The 13,530-nt window shown below is 39.3% G+C and overlaps 1 protein-coding gene across 1 annotated transcript in view; it reads left to right on the forward strand.

Moving 5' to 3' along the window:
- The window catches only part of LOC140236111 (protein saal1-like), a 20,114-nt gene extending 13,345 nt beyond the window's left edge, over positions 1-6,769 (forward strand). The window contains 8 exon segments of the mRNA XM_072316083.1: positions 289-464; positions 1,144-1,267; positions 1,915-1,997; positions 4,339-4,509; positions 5,212-5,419; positions 5,422-5,458; positions 5,460-5,561; positions 6,463-6,769. Coding sequence (XP_072172184.1) covers positions 289-464; positions 1,144-1,267; positions 1,915-1,997; positions 4,339-4,509; positions 5,212-5,419; positions 5,422-5,458; positions 5,460-5,561; positions 6,463-6,588 — 1,027 coding nt within the window. The 3' untranslated portion in view covers positions 6,589-6,769.
- The last annotated feature ends 6,761 nt before the right edge of the window (positions 6,770-13,530 follow it).

The following is a 13,530-nucleotide window of genomic DNA, read 5'->3' on the forward strand; positions in this document are numbered from 1 at the left end:
ATCCCATTCCATTCCATCCCATCCCATTCCATTCCATTCCATTCCATCCCATCCCATCCCATCCCATCCCATCCCATTCCATCCCATTCCATTCCACTCCATTCCATCCCATCCCATCCCATCCCATTCCATTCCATCCCATCCCATTCCATTCCATTCCATCATTCTCCATTCCACTCCATTCCATCCCATCCCATCCCATCCCATTCCATTCCTATGCAAATTCAATTCAATTCAATTCAATTCCATTCAATTCAATTCTTCATGTATTTGTCTGCCTGTCACCAGAGACCTGAGTTTTGCCCTGCTGAGTGGCAGTGATTCTCCCACCATGGTGGAGACGTCCCGTCTCATCTACACCTGCCTGAATGATGAGGAGTGCGCCCCCGCCTGGCTGGAAACGGTGAAGAAGGATGAGGAGATCCTAAAGAGTATCATCTTTATCCTGCACAGTTCTACCAACTGTAAGAAGGATTCTTTGCTTGCTGGAGCTTACTCACATTTCTCATGACATGAAGAGAGTCCATACCTCTGAAGAAATATTGAGGGTGTCTCTTTCAGCATGTATAGATCTGAATCATCACTAGTCTGCCACTTATTGTTGGCCATTATTTTCTCACAGTTATCAGTCATTGTTTACCACTGTGTTGAGTTTTGATGTGAAACTGCACTTCATGAAATGTGAGTGTGTTGTTGCATTCCAGCGAGAATGCACATTATCAAGGGTAACTTTTCCTTCTTACAAAAGGTACACAGTTTTCAAGTTTTAGCATTTCCATTTATAGTCCATGCTCATCTCCTGAACACCCCAAAATAGTATTTTTATGTCATATCAAGAGCTTTTGCTTATTGTATAATTCAGTTTTCTATGCACCACTTACATATGTATAGTCATGTCATGCATAATATAGCTTTGTGGTGCCATGTGATGATCAATGATGATACAAGTAAAAAGTGTAAGGGGGTGTTGCAAGAAACTTGCAATTAATTGCAAGCCCCCTTCTTGCAACTGCAACTTGCGATTGATTGCAAGTTGCAATAGATCTATCTATTGCAAAGTTTGCAATAGATATTTGCAATTATTGCAACTCAACTTTCTTGCAACACCCCCTAATACTGTTCCTTGGTTCTACACCCCAACAGGTGACCTCATCCACAATGTAGCTGACCTCTTGGACCAGTTACTGGACCTGGATGACAGTCTGCTCCAGTCCTGGTCTGGCCCAGCCCTGATACAGGCCATTTCTGAAGCCTTAAACCAAGTCAGGTATATTGTTGGCTGCTTTTGAATCTGTACACAGTCTGAATCATATTTGGTGCAATGTCAACTCTACATTGGCTGAAATCTTCAAAGACAGTGGGAATCACTTTTTGATACTAGTTCTAATTTCAAACATGTACCCAAATTGTGTGACTTTTAATAGGATATAATTTTTCACTATAATGAATTTTTATCATTAGTTGAAGTTGAAATTGAAGTTGAAGTAATGATGAATTTCTCACAAAAGACAACAGCAACAACAACAAATAAGAAGTATCCAGGAATATGCACGTGTGACCTAAACAACATCAGAATTATGATTTGTAATATCACTATCAGGAAGATTTCAAATGTGCATGTATGCAATGACATGTCCCTGTAACATTAAGCCTTGCACTTGTAGTGATCAGAGACAATTCCATTCTGTTGAGCTCTTGCCATTTGGTTTAGATTGTCAGAGGTTTATGTTTTGTTAGCAGTCACTTCAAGTGCCAAGTTTAACCAGACCCTCTTACTGCAAGTAGGATACCTCAAAGATGTGGCAATTCTTCTAAGTGTGAGTCTTGTTCTTGCAAAGAAACCAGAAGTAGGGCCTGTCGATTCAACCAGAGATTGAGGTGCCTCATGATTGTTTTGTTCTATCTCTTCCCTAGTCGAGACAAACCAAACACTGTGTCACTTCTGCTCCATTCCCTCCAAGTCATCTCAACCACCAGCTCAGGCATCGACAGCCTCGGTGAGTCACATGCAGCATTCCATACAGGGCTCACACCCATGAATATTTCCCCATAGGGATGTGTGTTAAAAATCAAATTTCAAAAAATTCTGTAAAACAGCTGGGAGAAATGAGGTGTTTCAGCTTCACTAACCTGGATAAGTTAGATATACCCTTTCATCCATCAAATTCTCAGGGTGGATAATTCAGTTCAAATTCTGTCCAGGGGTCCGCAAAGCCAGACTACGAGTTCTTATCACTCAAAAAATCACCCATTTTCCGTACACGTACCCAATGAATTATAGTCCCCTCAAATTCCACCAGAAAAGCTTTCATCTTCCAACCAAAATGTAATTTGTAGAGGAATTCATACTCAATATCTACAGCTATTCAGTTTTTTGCCAAACTACATCATTGATTTTTAATCAATTTTTTTCTTCATTTATTTTGGTATCTTTGGTACGAATTTGTGAAGGGGCCTGGGGCATTCCCTTGTATTTACGGGTGTGAGCCCTACACCTATTATCTGGAGGATATCACAGGTCAAAGGTTAATATTATGGGTAGCATGGGAGAAAAACAACATGACAACAACAACAACAAATGCTACTCTTTGTCAGGGATCATGTAATCAAATCCAATCTTGATATGCAGACAGATTAATTCATCTGTTATAATTGTAATACCTAAACATTATAAAGCAACAACAACAAAGCAAGTCCTGATATAGTCACATACTATAAGAAGTAAAAAAGAAAAAAAAATACTTAAAGGTTTACACTTCCCTGATAACACACATAGATTATTTTAATTTCATGTTTTGTCTTCTTGTTAAGTTTTTGATACATTTTTCCATTATTAGCTCACCTGAGCCAAAGGCTCAAGTGAGCTATTGCGATCGCCCTTCGTCCGGCGTCCGTCGTGCGGCGTCCGGCGTCCGTCGTCCGTCGTGCGTAAACTTTTTACATTTTCATCTTCTTCTTGAAAACCCCAAGACTGATTTCCATCAAACTTGGCAGGTAGCATCCCTAGGGGGTTAGGAACTCAATTTGTTAGAATGGGCACCATGCCCCACCCAGGGGGCCCCCAGGGGGGCCCAACCCCCTCAAAATTAAGGAATCTGTAAAAATCTTCTTCTCTAGAACTAGAAGTGATAGAGCTAAGTTAATACTATGAGTTAGTACTGTAAAAGTGGAAATTTTCGCGATGTTGAAATTTTCGCGCATTTCCCCCAACCAGAAACTAGCGCGAAAATAAAAACACGCGAATATTTTTGTTTTTGCCATACGTTCCCGTGCGTGATGTCTTGATTCCGTGGAATTAAAAACACGGGAAACTCTTCTGACCCGGCCTAGCGAGAAAAATTAGTCCCGCGAAAATATCCACTTTTACAGTACATTGATGACTGTAGTTTCAAGTTTGTTCATGGCAGAATCAGGGGTGCCCCCCTTGGGACCCAGGGGAGGGGGTGGGGAGCGGTCCTAATGGGGCCTAAATTGTACATTTTCATCTTCTTCTTGCGAACCCCATGACCCATTTTCACCAAACTTGGCAGGTAGCATCCCTAGGGGGTTAAGATCTTAATTTGTTAAAATGGGCACCATGCCCCACCCAGGAGGCCCCCAGGGGGCCTCAAACCCCCCAAAATGAAGAAATCTTTAAAAATCTTCTCTAGAATCAGAAGTTATAGAACTAAGATAATACTATGAGTGAGTACATTAATGACTGTAGTTTCAAGTTTGTTCATAGCAGATCCAGGGGTGCCCCTCTTGGGGACGGGGGGGGGGGGGGGGGGGGGGGTCCAAATGGGGGCCTGAATTGTACATTTTCATCTTCTTCCTGAAAACCTCATGATGGATTTTTGTCAAACTTGGCAGGTAGCATCCCTAGGGAGTCAGGATCTCAATTTATTAAAATGGGCACCATGCCCCACCCAGGGGGCCCCAGGGGCCCCCAATCTCCCCATATTAAGGAATCTTAAAAAATTTGGGCCCTTTTTTTTATTGTACATTTTCATCTTCTACTTTAGAATGCCTGGTCAAATTTTACTAGAGCTGTGAATAGTTTAGATTAGTGACTGCGTGAAAGGTGAACTTGCGATACTCAGGTGAGAACTAGACCCACGAGTCTCTTGTTTCACAACATATAAATGTCCCTTTACTCATGAAAAGCTATCTCTTTTAGCAATCTTGTCATGATATGACTAACTATTGGAATGTAAGAAATGAGATCTGATAAAAGAAGAGTTTATTTTATTGTATTAGATATATTTTTCACCCTCTATTGATATTAACACAGTAAGCTAAACTATGCAATCAAAGAAGAGTTGAAAATGAAACATTTTACTTTGTGTTTAAATCCAGTGGAGGTGAGTGAGAAGATTATGCCCCTTCTCACGGGTTTCATCTCGGGTGTGTTTGAGGACCGGGTCCTGGCCATGAGGGGCAGAGAGAACACCCTAGCGTCAGTGGTCTCCGTCCTCAGTACCATGGTTCTTCAGTCTCAAGATGCTGTCAAGAGCTTGGCGCAAAAAGGTCAGATATCTTCCTCTTTGCCCCCCCCCCCCCCTGTCTCTCTTTGTCTTTGCACTTATTTAGGATCATTTGCCACACCATGTAAGAAATGCTGCATAAACTTACATATTCCTTCTGTCAAAGCCTGCAAAGGTTTTGGCACCATTAGTGTACTTCAAGGAAAAATTTTGTAGAAATTTGTTCTAAATTGTGGTGTACAATGTGAATGTACCTCTCCCAAAGTTACTGAGTATTGTCAAGTTTAACATTTTGTTGAGGAATAATTGAGAAATACAATGTATTCTTGTCTTTATGTCCAACTAATATTCAGGGGCTGTGGGAAGTGGGGGGGGGGGGCTGCAGACCCCACACTTTTGTGTCTTTATAAAGAAAAAGAAAGAGGAAAACAAGAAAGAAGGAAACAAAAACCCAAAGGAAACCCATAAATTTCTAATGGTTTCACCCTAATTCTTCTCACCAATCAAAAACATTTCCATTGATCGTTACCCCCCCCCCACCACCCATAAAAATGAAAAGATTAAAAAAAAAATAAGTAAAAAGTAGATTTTTATTTAAAAAAAAAGACTCTGCAGCTCCTTGTATTTGTTCTTTGTCTGCCTCTTTACTGTTATAAAGTTTTAAGAGAATTTTCACTGCACACAGTGTGCTTACACTGATATTAAAAGAAGTCCTCCTGTCTCCACCACACATTCTTCATAACAGAAAGTAGGACAGTAAAACAGCTGGCTGAGATGCTGTACGTCACCCACCACAAGAGGTCTTCCAGAGAGGACAGCTCCTATCGAAGGCGGCACTCTTCCTCCAACGAGTCGACGGACAGGAGGCGGAGCAGCTCCCGGAGTGAGGGGCAAGAGGGGGAGGGGGAAGAGAGGACGGGGAAGACAGAGAACGAAGAACAAAAGGAGGAGAAGAAGGAGGAGGAGGAGGAGGATGGGAAGGAGGAAAAAGAGGAGGAGGAAGAAGAGGAAGATCCAGAGGCAGTCTGGCTAACTGAACTTCTCAAGGAACATCTTGTTGAGTTCTTCTGCTGTGCCTTAGAAGTTTCCAAGAAGGTAAGTCTTTTATTGAGCTGATATCATGTTTGGTTCTAGTAGCGTCATAGCGTCAACCAAGAAATAAGGGTGTATTTCTCATACTGTACGAGCTGAAATTTTCACGGTGGTTTTATTTTCGCAAATTTCGCGAATCGCCTTTGAATCGAAAAAATAATAACGCGCAAATAAGTAAGTTCAGTTAGACCCTCGCAACCGCGAAATTAACAACACGCGAAAATGTCCTCGAAGGACCAATTCGCGAAAATATCTGTACGCGAAAATTTCAGCTCGTACAGTATCAGTTCGGAGGAGTAGGCTAGCATAATTGCTTATAAAAATGTCCAGAAGATAAGTTTTCTTCCAAAGAAACTCTTTGTTTATCAGTGATGAAAGATCTAGCCCTACTCCATTACTCTCAGGATACTGCAGCAGTCTTGCAAAGTGGTCACCTAGTTTACATAGGTGTTACGGATTAGGATAAGTGTGAGAGTGATTCTGTCTGGTCATTTATGGCAAACTTACCATTACTGTGTACTGCAATACCTACATGTGGTATCATATTCATAATCAACATGGCTAGTGGATCACTTGAGTTTTATGACTATGTATGATTATCGTAAGGTGCTAAAATCATTGTACATTCTTTTCATTCTACATAGTTTTATGCACCTCATTTTCTGTTGCAAAAAAAGAAAAGAAAAAGTGATGTCATTATGTTGTCGAAAAATGAAATAAAAACTGAATTGAATTGAATAAAGAGATACAAGTTCTTTCGAGACTTTGTTGTACTGGTTTTGTGTCTGTCTGTTTGTAGCTGCACTTCTCTATGTGGACCGTCTCTTGTCAGCGCTGACCACCATCCGTCCGTCTGCTGCTGTTCTTCTCATGTTTTGTCTTGTCTGTTGCTTGTGTTTGACAGAACACTGCCTTTGGGGAGAAGCTCCATTCTTGTGGCGGAGTGAGACTGGAGGCTGTGCGGGAATGTCTTCCCACCGACCGCAACGATCTCTCCGAGGCCATGGAATTGATCCAAGCCAAGAAATGAACACTTCTACCTCGCTGGACTGCCGTACATTGTGTGACTCAGATATATGTCTCACAAGAGACAATCTTTAGTACCCTGCTGCCTGTGCTACATCTCCAGCAGTGTCGAACAGTGGTCTTCACTCTCTAGGATGAAATCATGTACACTAAAGTCAGCTTGGTAAATCATTACATCACTGTTGTGACAAATTTTGGTGGAAAATCACTTTTTTTAGATTGGGTAATTGTCAGTTAATCAGTGAAGTGATGTCTCGTCCAAATCCCAGCTGTCATACCCCTAAAAGTGAAGCCACCACATCATGTCAAAGGAAAGGTGATCTCGTTTGTTATGATGCTTTGGCTGCCATGTTTTTTGTCTTGTTTTGTTTTTGTTTTTGTTTGTTTTTCTGCTCTCCTGAACATTTTATATTTTTGAGATATGAGATTTTGTTGCCGCAACAGCGATTAGGGCATTATTAGTTTGTGAACTACATTGTAATCCCATAATGTACATGAATTACGATAAGAATAAACTGCTTTTAATGAAGATAACTTCTGATTTGCCAAATTTACATGAAAACGTTTAATAACAAGGGGTCTCATAGTGAACACTACTTTAACAAAAAATTGATAAATTACTGTTCCAAGTCTCAAAATCATCATCATGAAAATTAGTCTGTGGCAAAATCATTGTGAACATCATTATGGCCTGGCACACGTACATCTCTGTTCTACTAAAGCCATGTTTGCTTACTGCCTACTTCCGTAGTGTGTCGGCCAAGTCCCTATGAACATACCTCACTACATTCCTTGCCAGGCAGCTGTTCAGACAAGAAGTCTGCATGCAATGACATGCAGCAGAGCTTTTTAGTGCATCATGTTCGTGTACATCCTTAGCCTCATGCAAATTCAGGAAAACTAGTTTCACTCCTTTATCTTTTCATTTAGCACATTTCCTGGCCTATATTAATTCCAGTCAATTTTCAGATTAGTTTATGTTATTCTATGTTCCCACCTTTGCACTCTCTACAATATCATTTCCCATGCTTTTCATCCAATGTTGTAATAATTGTTTAATTTACTTTGCATACATTCGATATTGCTCTGTGTAAAATGTTAATATGAATACATGGTTCTTCTTTTTGTGTGTATGTTCTCTGTGATTTAAATTGTAAACTTATGCAAGACTGGTGCAACAGTAGAATGCCTAATATTGCTTTCCCCCTTTTATTGTATTGTAGGAACATATAGGACAAAAGAAACATGTTTTCATGGTGTGTGATTGTTTGCTTGCCTATGGAGAAATTTTAGTATTATGAAGCCTTGGACCCAAGGACATACAGCAGGTGTGTCCTGTGTAATCACCCTACAATGAGGGGATCTGTATGAAGTGAACATGATGTGTAACAGTCACATGATCTGAGTTTGCAGAGGGATATCTGTCTATTTATTTCTATTTAATTTCCAATTCTTTACTAAGTGCCTTAAATACTGATCGAGTTATCTTGCAAAATGTTTGTTTGTTATGTTGGGTTTTTTTTTTGATGGGTTTTTTTGTCATGAAATCTTGGCAAACCAAAGTGTTTTCTCTTGGTTTGTTTTGTGATACATTGTTTGGAATTTCACACCTACATCACTTCTCTCTTTCTCATCTCCATGATTTTCCAACCTTCTCCTTCTCCCTCTCCTCCATCTCTTCTGGTTCATCTTTCCCCTCCCACCAACTTCACATCACTTGACCTGACTTAGTGACTCTGTTCTCCCTTACAACTGTCCCTGTCTCCTATTCTCCCGTCTCCATTAGTACAACCTTGGCTTCTAGCTCACGGCGCCCTGTGACTGCAACTATTTGTCTTCTTTACACTCACCCTATGTCATGTCCCTCCTCCACTCTCGCCTTTCTTGGGACTTTTGTCACCAAACAGTCCTATTAAGGACTACTAAGGCACATACTGTATACGGCATATATTTAGCGAGTCTACATTTTTGCAAATCGGGACTTGCCAACGATTTCGTGAGTGGTTAAATTCGCGATCGTGGAGTCCTGTAATGAATGGAGAAATGTATACGTGTACGTCACATTCATATCTGGATCAGAGTCATTATTTTTGTGTGTCTTTAATTTCGTGAATAGCTCCTGACTCGCGAAATTCGTGAAAATAAAAACCTCGCGTATACAGTATCCATGTTGTTTTTTTTTTCAAACCTCTCTTTTTCATGGGTGTCAGACCTACACAAAGTCCATAAGTCACTGGCCTGTGGTTTGTTACTTAGACTCTGTTGCCTGATATGCCATAACATGCACGGACACAAACTCTTTTAGTGTTGGAATTTCCATGTGTCAGTACAGGTAACCCTGTTGTGTATGCAAAATCTGTCAAAATCTACGGGAGCACTTTCACATTCAGGAAATTCCATGGATAGGCCCTTAGCAGTAAGGCCTATTAAATGGTAATTCACTGTATTTGATGATGATAATCAACTACAGAAAATCCTGAGCACTGTGCATTTGTTGCTGCGACAGTGGTGTCAAGTTGTCTTAAATCCTTTGTGCTATGAAACCCTGCAGAAAGGTGAATTTTGCTGAAGTGATACACAAAAACTGCTGGAGAGTGTTGATGCACATAGCTGTAATGACCTCCAGAAGCAATTTGTGTGTGAAAAAGGGGAGGGGTGGGGAGCAAAATGGGTTGTGGTGTCTGAATTGAAGGATGTCAGAACTTTTACCTGTGCAAAGGATTTTCTGGCCTACATCTATTGCCTGTGATACAGTACCAGTTTATACACATTGTGCTTTTGGACATTTATATGTTATCATGGGATAGATAGATGGAGAGACAGAAATTCTATTTTTGGGTCACAAGTAAAGCAGTGTGCTCTTTCTGCCAGGATGATAAAATGCCATAATTAATATACCACAAACAACTCCCAGAAATGCCATGTCTCCCGGATTCTGCAGGAGACTTCCTGAAAACTTCCAATATCTCTTCATGTCTGGATAGGAGAAATTTTAAAAACTCTAAATTTTGGAATTACTTTCACCCATTGAGAGGCATGTAACACTCCATTATCTCACTGCTTGCTCTTTGGAATATCCCCGATTTTGATGGTTAAATGTCGGCAGCTCTGATATCCCTCCATTGCAATTGCGTGAGCATCCACTCATGATCATATTTCAAGAATGAAATTACATAATTATTGTATACGGCCGAGACTAATGAAACGGAAAATGAGTCATGTTTGTCATTGTGCTAAATTTGTATTATTTGTCTGAAATGTCACAAATTATGTGAAGATATGAATTTCACTGAAATCCCACAGATCTTACACATACATTTAAAGTAACAACCTACCTGTATGCATGCAAAGTGATTCCATGTATTTCAATACATTGAGTATGTACACTGTATATGTGAATAGATCAAAAGGAAAAATATACTTATACTGTATTTGCATGAATGTACACTAGTAGTAATAAACAGGCCTATTTTGTACAGTAGAATTTCAAAAAATTTTGTGTATTGTGGCACATGTTCTGGACATTCTTCCTGGCTTGACTGGGCACCTAGTGTCATTTGAGACAGTAATATCCAATAAAGAGTTGGATATTTTGTATGTCTTACTGTAGTTTTATGTCCTTTTTGGTTGTTAACTGCATTCTGATGTATCCAATATGAAGAAGCACTTGCTTAGAAAATATCTTGTGTAGAATCAGTATAATTTAAAGGCATTTTATATATCAACAAAATATTTTTTTTTGCCAATAATAGAACAGTTCCATTATGTTAGTATATTGAATGCCAACAAGTTTACAGATAAACATGGCATCCTGTAGGGATTTGAACAAGGTGATCTTGGTCCTGATGATGTAATGTCACTTGGATGGAATTCTCTATGTCAGAGACGAGAAAGAAAACACTGTGTCTGAAAATGATACTGTAAAACAAGGAATGTTTGGGTGCATTTTAATTTCGTGAATTTAGCAAGAGCCAAGATTCGTGAAATTAAAATGCACATGAAAGTTCTTGTCTAAACTATACGCATTGAATGTGGGAGGCAACTCGCGAAAATGTTATGGCGCAAAAAAGGCTGTCGGCTCCAATTCACGAAAATTTCATGCTACGAAAATATTATTGTGTTTTACAGTAGTGTCTCCATGTGTGTGAGTGTGTGTGTTTTGGAAATGTATAATAGAATTTACAGACATAATTATGACTTCAGTACATCTTTTCACAATCAAAAGAAAGATACACCTCGGGGGGACATGATGTCATGTTATGTGACTTGGCAATTGGTCCAATCTGAACATTAATAGTTAAAACATTTTCACTCATGTTGCCTTTGTGTGCATTTTCTTCTTTATGTAGTGTGTTTTTTTACGATTAGTATTTTTGACACAAAAACAAAAATATGGGGAAAATTGTATATACTGTTGGATTAAGCAATTCTATAATTAACCCTCTTGCTTTTGTTGGCCATGGAGTCGGCCCAATGATAAAACACAGGTGCTACACATCACAAATTAAAAGTAGACACAGTAATAGCTGTTCTCATTACAGTCGTTGTTTAACTCTGAGAGATCACATGAACTTGAAGGCATATTATGCAGGGTACCAATATACTGTATGTGCTTTAGATGGCAATCTTTCTTCTTCTTTAACCTTTTACACTGTACACCATACAGGCTGTATCCCTGCCTTACAATGGAGGAACCACTGGTTGTAGATAAAGAAGCAGCTCACTAGCCTTATCTCAATGAGAGAATTAAACCCACCGGTCTGAAGTGTGACATGTACAAGGCATGGCTAGTCCAGATCTCTCTTCTACCAGTCAAAGGAGGCATTGCAAAAAAAGTCATTTTGCAATCAATTGCAAGATTTGCAATGGATTTGAGAAGTTTGAAATTGATTGCAATTTGCTAGCAATGCTCCCTTAGTGTACCCAATGATGCCCTTCTAAACATACATAAACATGCGTCTCAATATCACCATGTGCATCATTAATAACCAACTTTATGATGAGCAAAATGGGCCCCTTAGGGCTGGTGGAAACTCAAAACCATTTGGCACTCTGAATTATTGGAGTAAGCATTGAATTCATTACAAAGTTTTATGCATTGGGAAGTGCAGATCTTAAAGTTCTAGCTACAAATATAATGCAATGTTGGCCTTTGGTGATAAATAATTGATTAGAAATAAATAGTTACAAGGTAGATAGATAGCCTTTGCCTAAGTCCCTTTGCCAGAGGGATGGGAAAAAAATCATTCAACTTTAATACATAAATTTCGACCTACAGATTTGTACATAATAGAATTAAAACAAGTTTATATCCATCGAAGCAGAACTTTTCTTCGACTTTGCCAATTTTTTGACTTGTTCGAGGTCAACGTAAGCAAGGTTGACTGTACATGCACAGTTGACCTCACATAAACACATGGCATACCATCATACATGAAAATGTTTTGCCTTTGACGCAACACAAGCATAACGCTGAGCCAAGGTCGTGACCAATGCCACGCTTTTTACCTTGCCTAGTCTTGGACTTACAGGAGTTTTGACCCCGAGAGGTACACTGCACATGCTGTAAATAATCAATGTTACATTTCCATTTTGAATGATGCCAAATATCGATACACATGTAATGATATATTCCATAGGCATGCCATTTAATCAACGAGATGAGATGCCATCACAGGTGAAATCATTTCAAACAACATTTTGTTTCAGTCTACGACTTGTATGATGGATGACAAAGTAAGGGAAGAACTAAAATGGAAGCAAACTTTAAGAACCTCATGCATATGATGTGCTTATTGTAAATATTGAATTCCAAATTCACATCTTTGCTTTCTGCTGTGGTACCAAGAAACTCCATCACAAAGAACGACACTCTATATCTTTTGAATGGAGACTACCACCACGTCACTATGTCCATGGAATATTAAGAAGGCCAGCTGGATTGTCCAGTCTTCTCGACTACAGAAAGACTACACCCAGAGTGAAAATCAATTTGAAAAGATAAGGCAGTGCACAACGGTGACAGATCTATGTATCAAAATATTACTTAAATTGGCAACAACAAAAAAGTAAAAAAAAAAAAAGTTAAGACTGTTTGATAGTGGCTACGGTGTACATAATTTCACACTGTGTACTATTTAAAAGGCATCATATGAATTAGCTGTCTTTGACATGATCTTCTTCTGTAGTGGGCCTCTGCTGATATTACCCTTTAGAACCTACCAGTACGCTGTAGATGGCTCTTGTGACATCAACCTCTATACAATTAGTCATATGACCGCATTATGACCAATCACTGACCACTATTCATGTAGACCATTTCACATAGGGAGGATATGAACCAGGTATAGAAACACATAATTCAACTGCCCATGCCCACACATACACAAACTATTGCACGCACAAATTTGCACACACATACATGGGCAGTCATTTCTTAAAGGGGCCACCATTGACAGTGGTTCCCATAGCAACGGGTAAACTTTCTCTTCCTGACAAAATCTGCAAGTACAAGCATGAAATATCATGAGAAAAACTATGGGGATAAAACCCAAGGTTCATTTTTTATATCTACTTGTATAACAGCTTAGAATATACTAACTGCGAAACCCAAGTAGTTTTTGGTGTTCTTTTTATGATGTCAGTTTCAGATAACCTGGTCACATTCAAACTTTCATCACTGTTTCTATTTCTTTCAAATTTTCACAAATCTGTTGCTTGTAGTTGACTGCAGATAGTTGGAACAATCCTCTTTCCAGGGTCAACACACTTATGTCTTTCTGCTGCTAACCTCATACTCTTCACTGACAATGAAAAGAGGCTTTGTTTTCACACAGAAAATAAATACAGAGGTATAACTTTCTGCTTGACTGAAATTCTGTCAGATCTTAAAATACTAGTAGATATGTTTGAGAATCAAAGAATGCACAGTTCTGCGCTCATGTGA

The sequence above is a fragment of the Diadema setosum genome, chromosome 12 (assembly GCF_964275005.1).
Source record: "Diadema setosum chromosome 12, eeDiaSeto1, whole genome shotgun sequence".
NCBI lineage: Eukaryota > Metazoa > Echinodermata > Echinoidea > Diadematoida > Diadematidae > Diadema > Diadema setosum.